Genomic DNA, 21,087 nt, shown 5'->3' with positions numbered 1-21,087 from the left:
ATTAATATATAAAATGTTACTGATACTGAAAAAATTTCAGGACCTTGGGTGTTTGTGGGAGCGTAGACAAACAAGAGAGGAGGTAAATGAGTAATGAACACCTGTCATACAAAAGTAGCTATTCTTATGGTCTTTTTTACTATAAAAATCTCCCAGAAATCTTTTCAGCAGCCCAATTCAGATCGTATTAAGTAGCATTTATGATTGTGTTGATTATATTCAACAGTTATTAACACTTTTGTGGTTATATATGTCAGTCTGCTTTGGATTTTATTCTTATCCTTTTTGCCTACTACAATGCCAGATGTTCAGTAAAACTCAGATTTGTTGAATGAATTAATGGTAGACTTCTTACATCAAAGTTTATAAAACCATGAGAACATTAGGAAAGTGACACACTCTAGCCAAGAAGCTAAGAGCCAAAGAGCTCTGGGTTCAATCTCAGCCATTTATTTGTAATATATCCTTGAGCAAACTGTTAACCCCTCTGTGCTTCAGTTTTTTTCATTTGTAGGATTGGGGAAGATCGACTTCATAGGATTATTGTGAGGATTAAGTGAAACAATGCAAGTAGATCACTTACCATGGTGTTGGGAACATAACATGTTAAGCCCCAGGATGAAGATACTGTTAATAGTAATGATGGTGGTGACTGATAAAAGCAGATCTATAGGTTAAAGAGTAACTTCTTGTTAGTTATTAAGATTTGAAATTAAAAGAAAGTATTTCCTATTTTGTCTTTTAGGGAAAAGCAGTTGTTGGTGCTGGATCTTTTCCAGTTAATAATATATTTTTTATTTGTTTATTTTGCCAAAAGTCAGGGGAAAAATTTTTTTTAAATCTTGAATAACACTGGGAGGCTAAATTGTATCTATAAAAGTGCTCATGAGATAGGCTGGGGAATCAGAGTCAAGATAGAGGGTATAAAAGGGGAAGTCGTGGGAGAGAAAGAGATGGAAAACACAAGGTCCATGTGAAAGGAGAGTGGGTGCACGAGTGCTGCTAGTAACTGTTTAGGGTGCCATTGGTGAAAATGGGTTAGTTTCCCTAACCTTGCTTTCAGTTAAGGGGACAAAAACAGAACCCCAAAACTTTTCTTACATTTCTATATGATTATGAAATTTGTTGATGAGGTAGTACCTTTATCAACACCTCTTGAAAGATTTTACAGGTTGATTTTAAGAATAAACTGGTAAGTCAGTGAAAAACTAGATATAAAGAAAAATCACCCATGAGAAGCAGGCAGATTTTAGAAGAATGTCCAATAAACAGTCATCCTAGTCATAAATAGTTGTTTAATCCATTGTTTTTCTTTGTAAGAGTTGTATAAATTCTTAAAAGTAATGTTTCACTGGCACTTATTAGACACATTTAGGTTGTGCTTGAGTATATGTGGTTATGTTTTGTTATCTGTATGATTAGGTTCAGTAGGCTGACAGAATTTTTCTCCTATAACGGAGAGTGTTACCCTTGAGAGCTGTAGAAAGTTGCCCTTTTATTTTACTCATTGCAGTCCTATGCCTGACTTCCTGAACCGTTGTCTTCAAATTTTGGCTTTTAAAAATAGCCAATCTTTATTTAGAATTTAGAATAATGTGCTAATCTTCATGTTAGTCATCTAGGATTAAGAAAATAATCTCAAGTAGATTAAACATTCATCATGAGATGTGAATGAGATGGTGATAGCAGTAGTAATTTTTCCTGAAATACTGATTATTTTCAACCAATTTATACCACTTTTGAAAGAGAAATAAAGCTGTGGCTTCATCCATAGGTTTTTGTATGCTCGAAATCATTTCCCAAGAAGAGATAAAAAGAAAACTGATATTTAGTCCAAGTAGTATTTAGTGCAGATATGCTCTATTTAGGGAACTATGCCAGAGACTCCAATGGTTTCAAAGTCTGATAAGACTTCCTTGAGGTTTGAGACGTTTCTAGTCAAATTGATAATGAGGTATAGGTGATAAGCTGCTTCCTGGTGGTTGTTGCTATTAGGAGTCAAAGAAAGGAGGAGGAATGTCCAGATTTTACATTTGTTTCTTTTTGTTTATCATAGAAGATGGGGAAGAAAGCAATTCATGGAAGAATTATTACTTGAGATGACCCTGAAAGTGTGTCATACCACATAAGACGTATTCAGTGACAAAAAAACTGAACCTGAGTCTGGTCAAGATTCTAGATCCAACTGCCAACTTGCAGGACATAGAAGCAACTAGGGACATAGTCTAAATGACATGGTGGGAATACAGTGTGATGTTTTTAGTTCGGCACATGTTGAACAGGAAGAAAGATCACAGATTCTGGTTTACCTGAAACCCATTATCTCAGCATAATTATTAAAAGTGCTTCCTTTCACATCCAAAGGTTTCCCAGTTTTGTATAGTCACCCATGGGACCAGAAATGCAGCTGTAAGTGCAAGACAGAAACTGGGACTAGAAAGTCATTTTCATTTATTTCTGAGACATTTATTGACCCAGGAGATACAGAGATGAGACATATGAGGAGGCTGCAGTCTGATGGAGGAAGGAGATATGTTGATAGTGTAATAAGTGTTTCAATAGGTATGGTGGAAACTTTGGAGAGTACAGCTAATTTCCTGGCTAGGGGCAAGGATGGGGTGGAGCAGTGGTCAGGATGGGCTTCTCAAATGAGTAGGTTAAAGATAAGCGAGAATATACCAAGAGGGAAAAGGGAGTCATGCATTGTTTAAAACAGTACTGACATTTACAAATAGGATAATGTTTAAAGTAGAAGTAACATCTATTGGTAGAGAAGTGTGGTGCATATAGGCTACGTGGGGCATATGTGGAGAGAGGTCAGGCTTGGTCAGAAAGAAGGCAGTAACCATGTTTGGGAATTCTCAGCATAGGGGTGGACTGTGATAGCAGGGAGTATTTATAGATAAAGAGAAGAACAATGGGAAGGATAAAGGAGCCAACAAAAGATCCAGTTGTCAAGAAGGAACCCAGCTGGTCAGACGGAATGGCAAAGGGGTGAGAATCAATAGTAATAGGCTGCTGCCAAAGTTAAATTCATAGGCTGCCACCTAGCACTGCCTCAGGTGGCCTCACACACCTACGACAGGAAAGTGGTCTTCCTCCATTGTAAAGGTTGTTCTCATCAGCCAAGCCGGCAACTAAATTATCAGATTTTCCTAAGGGAGGAGTGATGGTAGTAAAAGAGGATGGTGCCCACCTGCCCTGCTGTCTCAGCCAGATCACTTCTGTCAGTTGATGAGGTAACATGTTGTGGCTACATTACAAATATGCACATACAAAATAGAACTGGGGAAGAAATGTTTTGATTTGGCCCTTTACCAAGTGCTTCAGATTACCTCACCCACATTTAGAGTCAAGGTCAGAATTTAAGTTAAATCGCCACTCCTCTGAAGAAACAGTGACACCAGATTTAATTTAGAATATGATGTATTCTGTGTTCCAGGGCTGGTTCTTTAATGGGTTCTTGTGTGGTGTAGATCTCTTTACAGGATTTAACCGTAGTCTGAGAAGAGCTGGTCCCTGGCCCAGATTATACACCAAGCACTTCTAAAGATAACACCATTTGTGTTAAGGGGAAAACAGATTCTGTTTCTGGTAATCTTTTCACCTCATCATAGTTCCCAAAAAAACATTTGTTTCCATTTGACTTGCACATCTAAATAAAATGAATTTTTATTTAGCTCAGGAAGACTTTGATTTATCTTCATCTAAACACTTTCTACCAGTATTCATCATGAGACTTTCCCCAAGACTGTGAAGTAGATTGATACCAAAGTCCATTTCCATGACAAAAGTGAGACACCATGAAAGTACACCCAAGCCAGAATAAACTAAAAATGCATTTTCCTACACAACTGTATGAACCATACGAAGTACAGCTCTCAATCAGCCTTAGGACAAAAAGATTTGCTCATTCATCTTTGTTTAAAAAAAAAAAAAGGCATTTGGTTTTCTGAAAAGAGGATCTGTACACTACTTTATTAGTTTAAGCATAGCAATTTGTGTTTATTATTAATTTGTAAGGATTTTTGGTCAGTATCTCTACTTCTTTGATCAAACACTGTGTTGAGTTTATACGTTTACATTATTTGATACGTGGTATCTTATTCTAATTAAAATGCTGATCCTTTTCATTATGTAGTACAAAGAACTAATTTGCAAATACTGGATCCCTGTGCTAGCACAGCTGATTATTGCCTAGATCATATTCTGTCTCCTGAAACATAATTGCTTAACATAAAATCTGCTCCATTATTTTTAGTTTGAAAAGTATTAATTTTGTTTCACAGCCATCACTGATCAAGGGAATTGTTCTGCCACAGACAGGAATTGTCTGCTTTGATAGACCTTCGAGATGGATTACTTATGATTCTTCATTTATGAAAGGATCCCCTTCCTCAAATTAAAATAGTCCTTTCGTTGTATTAATTCATTTAACTATTATTATATTTATTTTGAAAACTATACATTTTAGATGCAGATCTTTAATTGTCTTGTATGGTAATCAGATAACATGCTTGCTGTATGTCTAGCATTGTATTAGATAGAATATAGAATGTATGTTCCATATAGTATGGAATGGAAGTGTGAAATGTATATGCAATTAACATCTGTTACTAGAAAGAAAACAATGATAGGAATCCTCTTATTTTGGAAGAAGAAATAAGGGTTGGTTGTTAGGAAAGCATGCCACTTAATGCTGTAACTGAGAAAGCACCATGATTTATGGGAAAGATAGTTGAGCTAGAGTGAGAATTCTAGTTCTTTCTCCACCACATTCCAGATGTGTAAGCCATTTCAGATCACTAGACCTTTATTTCCTCATCTGTCAAATGAAAGAAGTAGGTTACTTGATCTTAAAGCTCTCTTCTGAATTCTTATGTATCTATATGGATTCATGCTCTTTTTAAAAATGAAACTAATGCTACTGAGCAATTAGTGAACTAGAAAGAGCTTCTTGGTTTGCTTGAGTTTTACTGTCAAGCTTTAGAAATTAGGCAAAAGAGACTACTATGTGCTGGGAGTTAGAGGCACAGAGTTGGGGTTAGGTACAGAGGCTTAAGCCGGGGGAGGAAAATAGTCATGAGCCAGAGCTACTGAGGAGACTAGTAGGAAATGAATATATTAGTGAGTAATGGAGAATAAGTAATGACTGGATTATTGAGAAGTTTTAAAGTCAGATAAAGATGTCTGGACTTGATACAGTAGGGAGTCAGTATAGGTTCTTGATTTCAGTAAGAGAATTGCCCTAATATCATAATACAGGAGAGACTGAGAAGGGCAAAATAGGTTAAGGACACAAATTTAGGGAGAAATGATTGTTCTTAGGGAGAAATGATTGTTCTAAGATTGTAGCATTAGGATTGGTAATTTCAAGAGAACTTTTTTATTTATAAAAAATTTCAAACATGTTTTGAAAAGTTGAAAAATGCCAAAAACAGCCATATATGTCCATCACCTATATTCAACAGTTTAGTATTTTGCCATATTTTCTTTGTTTATATATATATGTAGAAAGTATTCTTTTGACTTGTAATTTTGATATAATTTCAGACTTACAGAAAAGTTGCAAGAATAGAACAAAGAATTCTATATATTCTTCATCTAGATTCTCCAAATAGTAATGTTTCACCCCATTTTCTGTTAACATTTTACCAATTTTGATTTATCCATCTCCCTCTACCTCCTCATCCTTTTCTCTCTCTGAACCATTGAGAGTAAATTGCAAACATGATAGCCTTAGTCCTAAATATTCATGTTTTCTGTTTCTCTTATATAAGCATTGTGTAATTCTTAAAATTAGGAAATTAACATGGATAATTACTATTATTAAATACACAGACTTTACTTATGTTTTGTCAGTTGTCTCAACAGTATCCTTTATGACAAAAGAAAATCCTGAGTCATTCATTGTATTCATCTGTCATATCTCTTTATTTAATCTCCTTTAATCTGGAATAGTTTCTCAGTCTGTCTTTGTGTTTCATGACATTGATATTTTCGAAGAACAGTTATTTTGTAAAATGTCTCTCAGTTTGGATGTATGTAATGTTTCCTCATGATTAGATTTAAGCTATGAATTTTGGCAAGAATATAACAAATAATATTGGGCATCATATCAGGAGGCACCTGATGTTGCATTGTTATCACTGGTGATGTTAACTTTACATAAATATCTTGTTACTCTTCAGACTTTTATCTGCTTAGCTTAGCATCTACTTATGATTCTTGCCTGAATCAATTATTACTATAACAGTTGCCAGATAGTGATTTTGTAATTCTGTCGTCCATCTATGTTTATTACCTAGCTTTTTACTACAAGGAAGAGTTTTCTCTTCCCTTCCCTTTCTTCTCTTTATATCAGTGTGGATTCATGGATTCGTGTTTTATTCAGTGGATTATAGTCTATCACTATCCTTATTGTTTTGATGCTCAAATTGTCCCATATTTGGCCAGTGGGAGCCCCTTATGTCTTTTTGACATGATCCTGTTATTCTTTGAGCCCATTTTAAATTTCTGACACAAAAAAGTACTCTGTATTTATCTTGTACTTTCCTGGTCTTAGCCCTGAAATCAACTATTTCTCCCCAGAGTCTTAGTTTTTTTAAATGGAGAATGGTACTTAAAAGTCAAGACCTGAATATATATGGTATGCTCATTGCTTCTATGCCCACCTGGTGGACAGAGTTAAGAAATAGATGTATGTATATACATAGTCTCACATATCTATATGTATTTCTAATCTGTATTTTTCTATACATTCACATATATTGGAGTTCATACTCTAATTCATCCCTATATCACAGGATTAATTCTGCCACTGGAAAAATCTCTCTCTCTACATGCCTCCATCCTTACCAAGAGACTGAAGGAAGAATTGATAGATTGACTAGAATAGAAGAACTTAGATTCAGATTTTTTTTTTTTTTTAAGATACAGAATTCTTGGCAGGGAAAAGATAGGAGGATAAAAATACGTGTATGTAACATCTAAGACCTGCTGTGATTTCATTGTGAAATTTTATTCTTAGCTCTTTTTTGATGGATTGAGGTGGTTATGCCTGAGCTATTTGTAAACCACAGTAGTAGTCAAATAGAATGCACTAGAAGAATAAGGCCTACCTGGTGGTGTATTTATTTCAGACGGTGTTCAGTAGCAGAAAGTTTTAACACAATGAAAGATGAGCAGAGTAACTAGATAGATAAGAGATTAGGGGAGGGGGCATATTTGAGATGTAATGCTGCATCTAATTTATTTTGATAAAGCCATTTAGGTTACAACATTTAATAGTTAAGCAAATATTTATTTATTGTATCTAATGTTGAGGGAACAGTGATGACAAAGTGAGCACAGTGGAGCTTTCGGCTTAGTTTTTATTTTGTATTCCACAACTGTGGAAATCATGCTAAAACCTTTTCTTAAAGAAAGATTTTTTTCTGTTTTTCTATTTCCAGTTAAGTTCCAAGTGAAATTTTTGGCTTGTTATTAAGAAAGATCAAAATTGATAAAGAAGAATAGCATTATGTCCTTATTACTGAATGTCAAGCCTTACGTGAGCTCTGCATAAGCCTTATAGAAGTGAAATATATAATTTATATATGTTAATATATATTTCATAGTGCCATTGCCATGAATTACTAATATATATTTAATTGTATTTGTGTTCTTTCTCCGGGGTAAAATGACTAAAATGCTTAATATGATTTGCTTCTAAGTGTTATTAAACTTAGTTGTGCTATGTTAACTATGCATGTCTAAACATGAAAGAGATTGCTAATCTTTGTTTGTAGAGATTATGGTGTGATACTAACTCTTGCTTTTAAAACAAACATATTTTTGTCAGATGACTTGCAGGGTGCACAGTCAGAAATTGAGACAAAACAAGAAATTCAGCATCTTCGCAAGGAATTGATTGAAGCCCAGGAGCTAGCTAGAGCAAGTAAACAAAAATGCTTTGAACTTCAAGGTGAGATCAAGATTACTCTGATTCTGTAGGGGATGTGGAGGCAACATAGTGTCACTGAATTGCCCCAAACTTGGAGTCCAGAGGCATGGTGTCTTGTTCCCAGAGCCACAACTTTGTTAGATATGTGATCTTGGAACATTATGTAACCTTTCTGAGCTACATTTCTGGTCAGTAAAATGGGGTGAGTTACAGTTGCTCTGCTTCCTGACAAAAGATCAAGAAAATCCTGTAGCAGTGAGGAGGATACAGCTCAAGTAATGGAGTGCGTGCCTAGCATGCACAAGGTCCTGAGTTCAATCCCCAGTACCTCCTCTAAAAATAAATAAATAAACCTAATGACACCCCCCCCAAAAAAAAGGCCTGTAGCAATGAAGGAACTTAATAGTTAATTATATATTATGTATAACAAAATGAAAAAACATAATGTATATAAATTTCTAAGTTTTAGTTATACTTAATATTAGCTACTCAATATAAGATAAGGGAAATTTATATTCTCTGTGATTTTATAGTGTATTTTCAGTAAATGGGAGGAACCAGGCAAGGTTAAGTTACAGAATCTTCTAATGTCCCAACCACTTTCTTTTCCAGTAGCTCACTTACCTGTAGTGTCATAGGCCAGATGGAGTCTGTGCTGTTCCCTAGAGCTTACATTTGTGTATAATTCAACTAGTTGCAGTCAATTAGTGCCTTAGAAAATCCTTAAGTGAGGCGAGAGTAAATGGTCCATGGAGTCCTCCTGGTCTCTAAAACGGCCTTCCTGACCAAGAGGAAGAGTCACATCCCAGGGGGATCTGTGAACTTCCTGTCAGTAAGTAATTACTATGTGCTTGGCAGTGAACATGAGGATTTTAAATCTGTTTTTCAAATTTAAGTTCAAAATGCTGATTAACAACTATCAAGAATGCTTTTCAAGTAAAGAATAGCACATATTATCTTGGCAATACAAGGTCTAGAAAACTCTGCTACTCAGTTGAATACATTTATTATTACTGTTTTGTGCTCTTAAAAGCTTTAAATTATCTAACTGCTAATACTGATAACACTTACTGCCTAACCTTTGATCACCTCAGTGAGCTTTAGGAGGGAATTTCTGAGAATCTTCCAGCTGCTCAATTCTGAATACTTTCATTAAATCACAAAATTAGATACACTGTGCTTTGCTTTTAGCTCTTTTGGAAGAAGAAAGAAAAGCCTATCGAAATCAAGTTGAAGAATCCAGTAAACAAATACAGGTTCTTCAAGGTATGTAATACCCTGAAACTATTTGGGATTGTTTGTTTGTAATGATTCAAAAGGATTCAAAAGTAAGAATGCAGCGGGTTCCTATTTTTCATGGCTTTGGTTCTTCCCTAGAATCTGAAACTATCATTTGGTTCTTGGGTGGGTTTTTGTTTTTGTTTTTGTTTTTGTTTTAAGATACAAGGGAAGATCCCCTAGTACTCCAGTAACAGACACTTGAAGTAGGAAGAGCAGGGTTGAAGATACAGATTTGGTAAGACTGTCACTTTTCCGGCGATGTAGTGGCTTATTACCTAGGGGGCCTTCATCAGAAAGGGAATCAGTTTGAGTAGCTCTGTACACCAGCTCTTTTAGCTTGTTATTTATCTAATGCTTATAATACACTTGCATTGCAACAAAATTTATATACCATATGGAATCGAATAATGGCCCCTGCACTGCAGTCATTGGTAAAGACTGCCGTTCCTACCCATCTTTTTACTGTCTTTTTATGTGGGCTATCGCAGGATTACAGACATGACCTGAAAGACTGAAGGATTTTCTTCCAACCTGAGCTTCTAATACTGGGAGGCTGTAATTGTGAAATACTCCAAAAGAGGTCTTTCCCATGCCATTGTAAAGTTCCTAAAGCAAATTTAATTTGCCTTACCATCAAAGAAGGGAACTATGTTATTTTAAAATTTTAGCATTTGAGAGGAAGGGTAAGAAGAAACTAAATAGACAAGTTCAGAAAAAATGAAGTCGTTGTGTGAGGCCTATGATGTTACCCTAAAATGTCCCAGAGAAAAACCAGCCTTTTGGTTTTTCTTTTCTTATTTTTGAGTGAGACATTTTAGTTACTTAAAATTTGTAATTGTGTATGGTCAGACAAGAATTTCTGGGGCAGGTTGTGTTTCTTTTAAAATTGAAAGCTCTTTACACTCTTATAGTTTAATGCCGTTGTCCATTGGTTTGTGTGAATCTGATTTGAACCTGTATTTCCATCTTGTACTGTATGTGGCAGTTTCCCCTAAAGGTTCTGTGACATAGTGCTGCCTTTTGTCTTAAAGCTGTCTTACACAGGCATCATTGAGTGCCCTCTAGTGCCAGCATGTCTGTTTCAGGATTTTATCCACAAGTTCATGGTCGTGTTATCTCTAGCCATTTTGTCTTTTCAGATTTTGAACCTGTTACCTCTCAATGCTTCCTACAAACTTAAAAGGTCTAATATTTTCTTTAATGTTTATTTATGAGGCAATCTCTTCCTTTCCTAGCCTTAAGTCCTCTTAATTATTTTGATTATTCTTTTATCCTACCTAAGGAACTTTTTCTACCAATAATTTTTTTGTGTTATAGTAGCCTAGACTACTATTCTAGTTCTGAACCACATATGATTTTATACACATTGTTTTCAATTCAAGTCATGACAGCACAAGAGCAGATCTTATAAAAATATACCTCTTTGATTAGGCAGTATTCATTAACTTTATCAATTCATTAATTCAACCAATAATTCTTGATTGTTTACTAGTATTGGGGATAGTATGCATGAGATGTACAGTCTAGTGGAATAATAAACAATAAGCAAATAAATATAAAATACAGTGTCCAATAAGGGCAGAGTAAAGGGCTAGAGAATGACAGAAGGCTATTTTCAGATAAGCCGTCAGAAGTTTATTTAAGGAATTGACATTTGAACAGAAAATTGAATCAGGAGCATCAAAGACTTTACTAATGCTTACCATCTGACCAAGCAATTCTATGCCTAGGAATTCACCCTAAGAAAAAAATCAGGATTGCATTATAAGGAGTATTGTCTATAGTAATTAAAAACTGAACAGCCTAAAATGCCTAAAATAAAGAATTAGTCAAAAAAGTTAAGAGTATAACTGTTCTTTGTTATTAAAAGTTGTTCATCACCAGCAGAATAGAGAACACATTATATATATTATGATCCTTCCCTATTTTTGTTTTTATATGTGTATAAATGCATAGAAAAAAAATCCAGGAGAATAAGTACCAAATGTTAGAAGCAGTTTTCTCTGTGTGGGAGAAATAAAGACCACTTTGGGGTGTTTTTCTCTTTGTGTTTCGGTATTTTGACATTTTTTGCATTAAACATGGATTGCTTGTACAGTTTAATCAAAAGCAAAAAACAGCTCTGACAGCCTGGGCTGTGCAGTAACTGCAGTCCCATATGGGCTGTTCTTTTATTCCAAATTACTATGGACAAAGAAAATGATGGGTAAATATACTTTTGTAGCCCAGTTGCAGAGGTTACACGTCAATATTGAGAATCTCCGGGAGGAGAAAGACAGTGAAATCACAAGCACTCGAGATAAATTGCTTAGTGCCCGAGATGAAATATTACTCCTTCATCAAGCAGCAGAAAAGGCTGCCTCTGAGCGGGACACTGACATTGCTTGTTTACAAGAAGAGCTTAAGAAGGTGCGAGCTGAGCTGGAGCGGTGGCGGAAAGCAGCATCTGACTATGAGAAAGAAATCACAAGTCTACAAAATAGTTTTCAGCTTCGATGTCAACAGTGTGAGGATCAGCAGAGAGAAGAAACAACAAGGCTACAAGGTGAGGAAATGTATTTTACATAAAGCTCTTAACTCTTGACAATGGTAACTGTTTAACTTGTACAGAATAACCATTCAGGCTGTCTTTCTCTTTGATAACAATTGGTTGTAGAAAGCAATATTTTTTATTGGGGGTCTGCAAGTTCTACAATAAATTGAAAATTTTTACTATTTTATATTTTATTTAAATACTGTTAAAAAGTATTTGTCTCATAAAATCGAAGTGAGAAAAAAATATTACTGAAGTTCAAGGTGATGGGAACTTTCCTGAGGTATAGCTGCAAAAGTAACTGGAATCAAAGAATGGCTGTGTAAAATCTCCGTTTTTAAAGGGGAAAATAATTGTTATATTCCTCTATTAACGAATATGTTCTGGGACTATTTTAGGTGAACTAGAGAAGTTGAGAAAGGAATGGAATGTATTGGAAACCGAATGCCGTTCTCTAAAAAAGGAAAATGTTTTGCTATCATCAGAACTGCAGCGTCAAGAAAAAGAATTGCACAAGTATGCAAGAGCTCTTTTTTAGCTTCAAAATATTTATCTCGAATTTTCATCCGAACTTAATTTTGATGCTTAGATACCTTTTTGGAGCAAAATATTGGAGCCAGACTCTTTTGGCTCTTTGGCAAGTTAACCATGCTAGATGAATACTTCAGCATTTTTATATAAATTTAGCTTTTGAATTTCAAACAGGGTTATGTAAAGAGTAATATATAAGCTCAAGAATTCTCTAAAACCAGTTAAATCTTTCTAATATCCAATACCTTACAGGCAAACCAATGAATGCAGTAGATTTATTCCAGCAAATTTGTGGAGTCCTGTTTTCTCACCAACATTTGTTGCCTAGTTTAAAATGTCTCTTCATTAAAAGTTTGATCCATGCCATGTTTTTTATTTAAACAATGTTTACATTCTAATTCAGAATATGAAAGCAGTAGGTTTATTGTTGAAGCCATTCTAAATTAATCCATCTCCCTCCCCACAGTACACCAAAAATGAGAGTCATTGCACTCTTGTTAGCCTTGTGTTGATGCTCCTAAAGAGCATTAAGGCTAGCAAAAACTCAGTGGTCAAGGTCAATTCCCAAAGAAAACAAGCGTTAGGGAAAAATGATAAAAAAAAAAAAAAAAAAAAAAAGGACTAGATAATCTGCAAATAGTAAGCCTCATTATCTTTTATAGAAACAAAAATAATTGTAATATTGGTTATTCATTTTAAAAAATCAAGAACTAGTTGAAGGAATAAGATGTGCTGATTTATTCTCTAAAACTTCTTGCAATACTATGTGTGCTCAGTATCAGTATCTTTAAAGTGCTTTTTTCTTCTCCAGTGTCATATCTTTCCATAGTCTTTTCATACATTTATGTATATTACTTTTTGAATGTTTAGAGATAATTAACAGTAAAGAATAAAACAAATGTTTGTTATAATGTAAAAGTTTGTCAAAGCACTGTCAAAATATGAATAGGACAAAATAAAGACCCAATAAACAAATAAACAAACAAATAAATAAGAAAGCAAGCGCACACACACACGTGTGTTTGTTCCAGCTGATCATCTATGTGACAGCATATGTGGACAAATTGATATAAAGTGTATGTAAGATGATGCAGACACTCAAGTTCTTCATATTTGGAGTACATCTGGATCTTAGTGAATCCATTTAGTTTGGTATTCTAGCAAGTAAGAGATACTGATATTTGATTACCAGTGTTATCTTGTTATTCTTGTTTTAGAATTTTTGGTATTTTAAAGTTTTAGACTTAATCCCTAATTTTTGAGAGATGATTAATTGGAATCTGGCACAAATGTTAAATGCTATTTTTTTTAATTACTTCAAATTTTGTTTAAGTGTTAAAAGCAATTCTGCAAATTCCTTATGAGTTAGAAGCATTTGGTTTAAAAATATTAGGCCCCAGAAGGGTGGAATATATTAAATCATTGGTCAAGTTGTCTACCTAAACTCACATACACTATTTTAAACAAATTAGTTGCTTTTTTGAACTCTTCTGGTTTAATAGTTCTGTAAATTTATTTGTTAAGCCTCCCCAGTATTGAAGTAGTTTTTAGAAGCTAGTCTTCCTTTACAAGGTCTTACGTGCCATTTAGTTCCTAGCTGTATTGGCCTGACCACAGCATGCTCACACCTTAGGATCTGCCTAGTGTACACTTGGCGTGGGATTTATACTCTAAAAAGTACCTCAGTTACAATATTGAGTCTAAGTCTTATAATCCATCCTGAGAGGCATGTAACTGTCATCTTGAAAACCTTAACCTCCTTTAGCTACATCTGTTGTAGATGGGAGCCAGATTCTTTAACACAGCTACACCATACAGGTCTTTTGTTCTTTGTTGTCTGTGGTGTAGAAGGAATTGAACAAAGAATTTCTGTTCATGCCTATCAAGCTGTTTCCTAGAGTGTAAATCGGATTTTTTTAACATCAAGTTGTAAAAGTAATCATAGAATTTAAGCTGGAAAACAAACTCAGAAATTTTTGAGTTCAGTCTTCTCATTTGGCAGTGGAGGGCACTGAAACTCTCCTTGTGTTATTTGTGTCTGTGCAACATGGTGCCTGGCACAGCTAAGAGCTCAGGAAATGCTTACTCAGAGAATGAGATTGCACCAGTTAAATGATTTGCTCAGCATCCCTCAGCTAAATAGCCGCAGAGCTGGGGGCTGGAACCCAGCCTCCTGGTTCTTTGTCCCACACTTTCCCCCTAGTTTGGTGTCTTCTCATTTGAGTAAGTTTATCTTTATTTAAGTTGGAAGTGGCTTCTAAGCTTTAAGTTTCTGTCCACCATCCTATTTGTCAAGTACCTAAAGAAAATAATTGGAATAGGTGCTTTCTTTTCCTGTAGAAGACCTACACTGAATCTTTTTGTGATACAGTTAATATAATGGGATATAACAAAATATACAATTAGTCACCTCCTACTTCCATTTTTACAGTTTCAACCTTTGTGTATATTTGATTGTCTGAAAATAGGACACAGCTTTACACTTGTATTGTTTTAGCGTTTTAATGCTCTTTACTTACTGAAAATATCTGACTCTCTTTTACACTTTTCTTTCCTCCTCTGAAATCCATTCTACCTCTCCTAGTGAAATTTGTAAGAAATTAGATTTCCTGCTGTGTCTGGTTTCTACAGTAATAACTCTCAACATTTATGTTGCAGTTCTCAGAAGCAGAGTTTAGAACTTACAAGTGATCTCAGCATCCTGCAGATGACTAGGAAAGAGCTTGAGAATCAAGTGGGATCCTTGAAAGAGCAGCATCTTCGGGATTCAGCTGATTTAAAAACTCTTCTCAGTAAGGCTGAAAACCAAGCAAAGGATGTACAGAAAGAGGTAAAGCGGAAAGACATTATGGTTGGACTTAAAGCCAAAAGCAAGTCAGATATTCATGCTAGTTAGGAATAAAGGGAAGCAGAAGTCACATTACCTGTCACAAAGCTGATACTTGGAGCGTCTCTGCCTGGTGATATCTAGCTGAGTATCATGGTCCGTATATAGAGAATTCATTAGTAGGGTTTGGTCTCAATAATATAAATATACAAAAATACATTAAACTTTTTTCTCTACCAGTCAGTTGACCTATATGAAAAGTCCTTTGTATCAGATCACTCAATTCATTGTTTATCTTTCAAAGATAGTATCATGTTTAATTTAGAGTAATTTTGGAAAGCAAACTGGGGCCACACCATAATGCTATGGTGCATAAACCTCTCAGGTGAAACTCGCTTGAAAAGTTGCTTATGAGAAAATTCACCTCTTGCCCAGCCAGCTAAACACATGTTCTGTGACCTTTACTTTCTTCCCCCCGTCCCTTTTTCCCCTTTTTCACAAATATGCATGCTTACTTTTCATGTCATTTTGCTTAAAACCTTGACTTCTGTGACTTAAAAAAAAAGAAAGATCATGTTAAAAATGGTGAGGGTTGACTTTGGAACAGAGATCCCACCCAGCCTTCTTCTAAGCAAAGTCTTAAAGTTGGCAGTCGGGCTGTAAGAGCTGCGTTGAGTCCTCCTGGCCTTATACTACTCCCTGCATTGACTCCTGGCCGGCTTGAGGGATGGAGAAGGCAGATGCATTTTGATCTACCTTGCAGGGCTCACCCGGGTTGTAGACTCTCTTAAATGAAGGATTCGTTATAAACAAAAGGAAGTTGAAGACAACTCTTTCTCTTTAATAACAAATTTTCCCCAAATTGTTTTTAGATGATCTGGTTAATCAATACAGTTTTCCCTTGCAATTTTCTTTCCTTGTAGTATCCTGAACTTGGAAATGATTATTGTTCTTCTGTCTTCATGTTTGTTCCTAAAGAAAAAAACTGTAACAGTTTTTATTTACATGTGGCCACATTGATTTTGTAATATGTTCATTTCTATCTTCTTGCTAAGGATATGTGTTCTGGGAGAAATCTCATTTTATTTGGTTGGAACACAAATCTTGTGCCAAAGTAAATATCCTAGTATTTAATTCTGTAAGCACTTTGTGTCCTTCCAGTCCACAAACCATGATTCTTTCAAAAGCTGGGAAGAATGCTGTGGTTGGAAGATAATTCTGTTGTATGTTACTCTGGATGCATTAGCCGTTTTGTTGCGTTATTTGTTTGCCTGCTTTTGGTCACTGAGCAATCAGTGCGAAATGCTTTAACTGTTGCCACAAATGGCAGTGGCATGTTGTCACAGCATCTAAATTGTTGATAGCCTTTGGATTGCATTAAATGCATCACATTTAAAAATATGTCTGATCTTGTCAATATGTTTCTTTTCTACTTCCTTGTTCAGTGTTTTCCATTGTGAATGATGTTTAGTCATCATGCTCCTTTGTAATGTAAAATTGCTTCTCTTTAAGTTTGTCTTAATGTTAACTACTGGATACTAGTCTGTAACTAAAAATGTTCTTTAATGAGATTCTTATATCTGTGTGATCCACTGCAAATGAATTGCTATCTTTTATTAATGCACACATATTCCCTTTCAATATTTCCCCTTTGTTCTCCTTTCTTCATAAAATCATACTTAATGTGCGCAGTATAATGATTATGTATCTTCAGCACTGTCACAGGCTAAAATATTACAAACAAAGCAAGCCCAGATATGATTATTTTTATGAAGAAGATCCAAAGATTTTAGTAATATTGTGTGATATTTCTGTTGTAATCAGAACTGAGCTCATTTCTCATGTCTGAGTTCGAAAGCAAGATGGAGCAAAATGATATCCAAGGGAGATGTGAAACTAAGGCTGCAGAACGTGACCTTTGTTCCAACAATTAAATTTTATATATGTGGCAGCTTTTATTAGGACATTTAACAAAGAAAAAGTACACAAGAAAAGTAGAATTTAATCCTCAGTGTTAAGAGAAAAATAATGGTATACTATCTTTATATTTGACTGAAGAAAGCATCTATATATTTTGAGTTAGTAGGAATATCTGTAATTTAAGAATTCATAGAACATTGAGCAGACAAGTCCACTCTGCAGAGACTGACTCAGGAAAGTTGTTTGGATTCACCATCTTGCCCTGTGGCTGGAGTCCTTCCCACCCCACTCACAAGCTGAAAGTAAACGTCAGGATCTTCCTGACTGAGCTGCCTTCCTGTCCTTCCGCTCCACAGCTCCTGGACCGGAGAAGTAATTAAGTTCTTTGGTGTAAAGGGCAGGCTGGATGTAAGAACGGTGGGAAAGGAAAGTAAGGGAAAATTTTGGTCAGAAAAGCACTTTTCACCTATTCTTTATTAGTCACTGTTAAGAATCAGATCATTGAGAATTGATTGTGTTCTAAGAGACTTAATGCAGAGACTAGTCTAGGTACATGGAATTTGCTTTGGCAGCCTGCCGGTAACTTTCTGCCTTCTGGAAGGAAGTCCACAGACCCCACAAAAAAAGCTGTCAGTGAAGTCCATGAATCTCACTCCTTAGTTCATTCTCCGGCATACTACTCGGACTTGTTCTGGGAACGTTGTTAGGTAACAGGGAGTTCCTTTCATATTTTACCTCCCTCTCTATACCCTTGCCTTTCTTCCCGCTTTCTGATGAACTCACTGCTGAGCCTAACCCCCTGCCCCCACCACTTCTAACTAACGTTTTTACTACATCGGCATCCTTAATATTTGTCTGTGGAGTGCACAGTGATGAGTTCCTAATTAATCACTCCAAGGTGTTTGCATTATTCAGAAGCAACATATAAATGTGTCCTTTATTGAGAAATTCCTAGGATATAGGCAGAAAGGAACTGGAGACTTCCCAGCTTCGTGGGCTGTATTTACAGAAGAGGAGAAATCTTTCATGCCAGGCCCATGGTATATTTATTTTATACTCAGCCCTTGTCTTTCTTTTTCCCTTCTAAAACCTTCATAGATGATAGAATTGGACAACAGAGGCCAAGACAAAGACACAGCCAGCAGTAACAGTCTTTGCTCTTTGACTGAGAGTCCAGCTTACATGTAAGATGCAATATCTAAAAGTGGAACCAGTCTAGAATTCCTGCCTCCTGGGGCATTTAGAGTAGGGACAAACCATACTACGTTTCACATTGATCTCACCTGTGTTCGAGCAGTAGATCGTCTCTCTGGAAGTCAAATTGTAGACGATGAACTGTTTTCCAAAACAGGAAGTAGTGTTCACTATACAAAAACGTCTATCAGAAACAGATTTTTAAAAATAATTTTTAATTGATGCTTATGAGTTTTAAGTAGAGAGACAGAAATGTCCCAGTTATAGTAGTTGGTACCTTAGTTACATTTCTTTGCTTTATTTACCTAGAAATTACTTATCCAGAACACTTTAATACCCAATGATGCTGGTTAAAGGGAGGCCTAATTAGAGTTAATACTTTTTACTTCAAGATTCAAATAGCTTGGCTGACATTACTACCAGGATATAAACTCAGACTTCCTAACCTTGCCATTTAATTAAGTTATGGGGTTTTTCTTCACTTGCTTTTCTTTTGCTCGGTTTAGAATTTTACTTTTTTCTTCTAACTCACTTAGTGGAAAAAGTGACCCCTTATATTAGAAACAGATGACCTGATGGTGACTTTTAATTTTTTCTAACTCCAGGGCCAGAAGATTCTTACATAGAATCAAGTTAACATTAAAGGCTTTTTATTAGTGCCAATGATTCTTATCCTCCTTACAGTAAAAAGGCTTGAATTTGGTGTTGCAGGTGACTAAACAGGGTCTGGTATATAAGCCTGACTAGAAGCATAACTTCATACCCATTTTAAGTTGAGTCTGCACACTCTTTTTTCTTTGCCTTTAGTATGAAAAGACACAGACTGTACTCTCAGAACTGAAGTTGAAGTTTGAAATGACTGAGCAGGAAAAGCAGTCAATCACAGATGAGCTCAAACAATGTAAAGACAACCTGAAGCTGCTCCGAGAGAAAGGAAATAATGTAAGTCTTTGCAAACTTGGCTTAGCTTTGATTGAGAGGGAGATGAGAGCCCTGAAATTGATTTTTCAGAGGACTTTATTACTGATTTGAGAAACTAAGACCTGTAGTATACATGAACTAAGCATTTCATTATGAAATTCCATGATGGAATCATTGTGCTGTCAAATTTTTGAGTAAAGAATTTGCCACTTTAACCTGTATCCCTAGAAGAGCCTAAGGAGTACCCGGAAGAAGAGCCTTGTTTGCAAAAAATAAAAAACTTACCTAAGAATTGTCAGCTTTTCCCAGATGAATCTGAAGTTCTGTCACTAAGCCGTCATCTGGCTCTTGTTTTTCCCCTGCTGGGAGATAAAGCAGTGTACCACCAGGGACCCACTTAAGAAAAAGTAATGCTCATTGACTCTTTAGCATTTGGCTGTATCAGAAAAATGGAGACTTAATCACAGTTTTCATTTTATACTAATAATGTTCTCATTAAGGCATATTCCTTAAAAACGTAGTGTTCTGGGCCTTCTATAAATATTAGGAAACATTTGGTGAGTTTCTGTAGAGCTGTGTGTGTGTGTGTGAGAGAGAGAGATTGGAACATTTTGGTATAAAGTGAGTTCAGTGATGTTCATTTGTATTTCATTTGCTAGAAAGGCAGATGGTCTTTTAAAAAATGTTATACTAAAATAAATGTTGTGTTATACGTTTTGGAGATCATTGCCTTTGTGGGCCCTAACTGAATGGATGTTCAGTGTGGTTGGTTGTGCTCTGACTTATTTCAACCCCTGCCATGGCTTGGACACCTGCAGTGGGCGTGAGCCACACACTTCCTGTGGAGGAAGGCACTCTGCTTAACTTGCAGCACCAGGACAAAAGAGTGATGTTGCATGGCCGTCCGATTACACGTCACACTCAGAATGCTCTTGAGTTGTGTCCAGCTGTCCTTTGCTAAAGAAAGTCTTAGTTTACAAAAAAAAAAAAAAAAAATTAAGGCTTGTTGTTTAGGTGAAAGCCTTTTAGAAATTGATGAAATGGATATGGAGGCTTTATGATAAGCAAAATGGATTGCCTTTATTTTGAAAATATCAATTACAGAACTCTTCTGAAATCAGATCATAATGGTTTGGTTACTTCTCTCTTTTGTGTTAATTTATATCTCTTAATATGGAATTTCAGTCCACCTTCTACTAAATTAACCAATGAAGGCATCTAGAATAATCAGAATGGATCCCCAACATGATTTAGAACCTTTTCACAAGTAACCTTGCTATTATTACTTACAGTTATACAAATAATTTTCTGTAAGAGTGAATTTCCTATTTTTATGATATTGGACTTAAAGTTATAAAACATTACTCTGTAAAAGCACTCATTGTAGTAATTCCCTTCCAGTTCTGAGAATTACTTACATTCTGGTCACATAACTGAAAGCCCTGAGACTCGGCTGCCTGTCTTTATACACTAAGTTGATCATGCATTGTGTTGGATCTTTTGCTTAAGTCAGGAAGCATGCATCACAGGACTCTTTTCTAATTTAAATAGGGCATTTATTTTTAGGCTTGAAAGTAATACTATTTCAAGCAAAAGAATTTTTTTTAGGTTTTGATAGAGGGATAAAATAAACCTTAGCCGTTTCCAGGGCTACAGTGTCAAATAATGGATTCCAAGTATGGAACAAAAATAATGTACTGTCAAGCAGAGCATCAGTTGGTGAGGTTTTGTCATGGCTCTGTCTTAACTTGCTACATTTCATTAGGGAGTTAGGGACACCCACATTGCCTCCAGCTGTTTCTTTTAAACTGGTAGTTTGCCACCTTATATACCGTAGTCCGTCATTCTGGATTGTATTAGATGTCTTTAAAATGTCTCTGTACTCCCCCTCCCACCCCCCGGGGTCTAAATCATCTTATCTGATATTTTTTAATA

At 35.7% G+C, this 21,087-nt stretch overlaps 1 protein-coding gene across 35 annotated transcripts in view; it reads left to right on the top strand.

Moving 5' to 3' along the window:
• SLMAP (sarcolemma associated protein) overlaps positions 1-21,087 on the top strand; it is a 121,764-nt gene that overhangs the window by 97,301 nt on the left and 3,376 nt on the right. For 25 of the 35 annotated variants that reach the window (XM_031470611.2, XM_031470612.2, XM_031470604.2 and 22 more), the window contains 6 exons: positions 7,844-7,966; positions 9,137-9,211; positions 11,451-11,771; positions 12,158-12,275; positions 14,949-15,120; positions 19,039-19,173. In XM_031470611.2, coding sequence (XP_031326471.1) covers positions 7,844-7,966; positions 9,137-9,211; positions 11,451-11,771; positions 12,158-12,275; positions 14,949-15,120; positions 19,039-19,173 — 944 coding nt within the window. The remainder of the gene's footprint in view (positions 1-7,843; positions 7,967-9,136; positions 9,212-11,450; positions 11,772-12,157; positions 12,276-14,948; positions 15,121-19,038; positions 19,174-21,087) is intronic. The other 10 variants (XM_064496398.1, XM_064496399.1, XM_031470613.2 and 7 more) reach the window with 1 other exon arrangement.

This window comes from Camelus dromedarius, chromosome 17, assembly GCF_036321535.1.
Source record: "Camelus dromedarius isolate mCamDro1 chromosome 17, mCamDro1.pat, whole genome shotgun sequence".
NCBI classification, from domain to species: domain Eukaryota; kingdom Metazoa; phylum Chordata; class Mammalia; order Artiodactyla; family Camelidae; genus Camelus; species Camelus dromedarius.
Note: the sequence above shows the minus strand (reverse complement) of the source record. Positions and strands in the feature narration are given on the sequence as shown.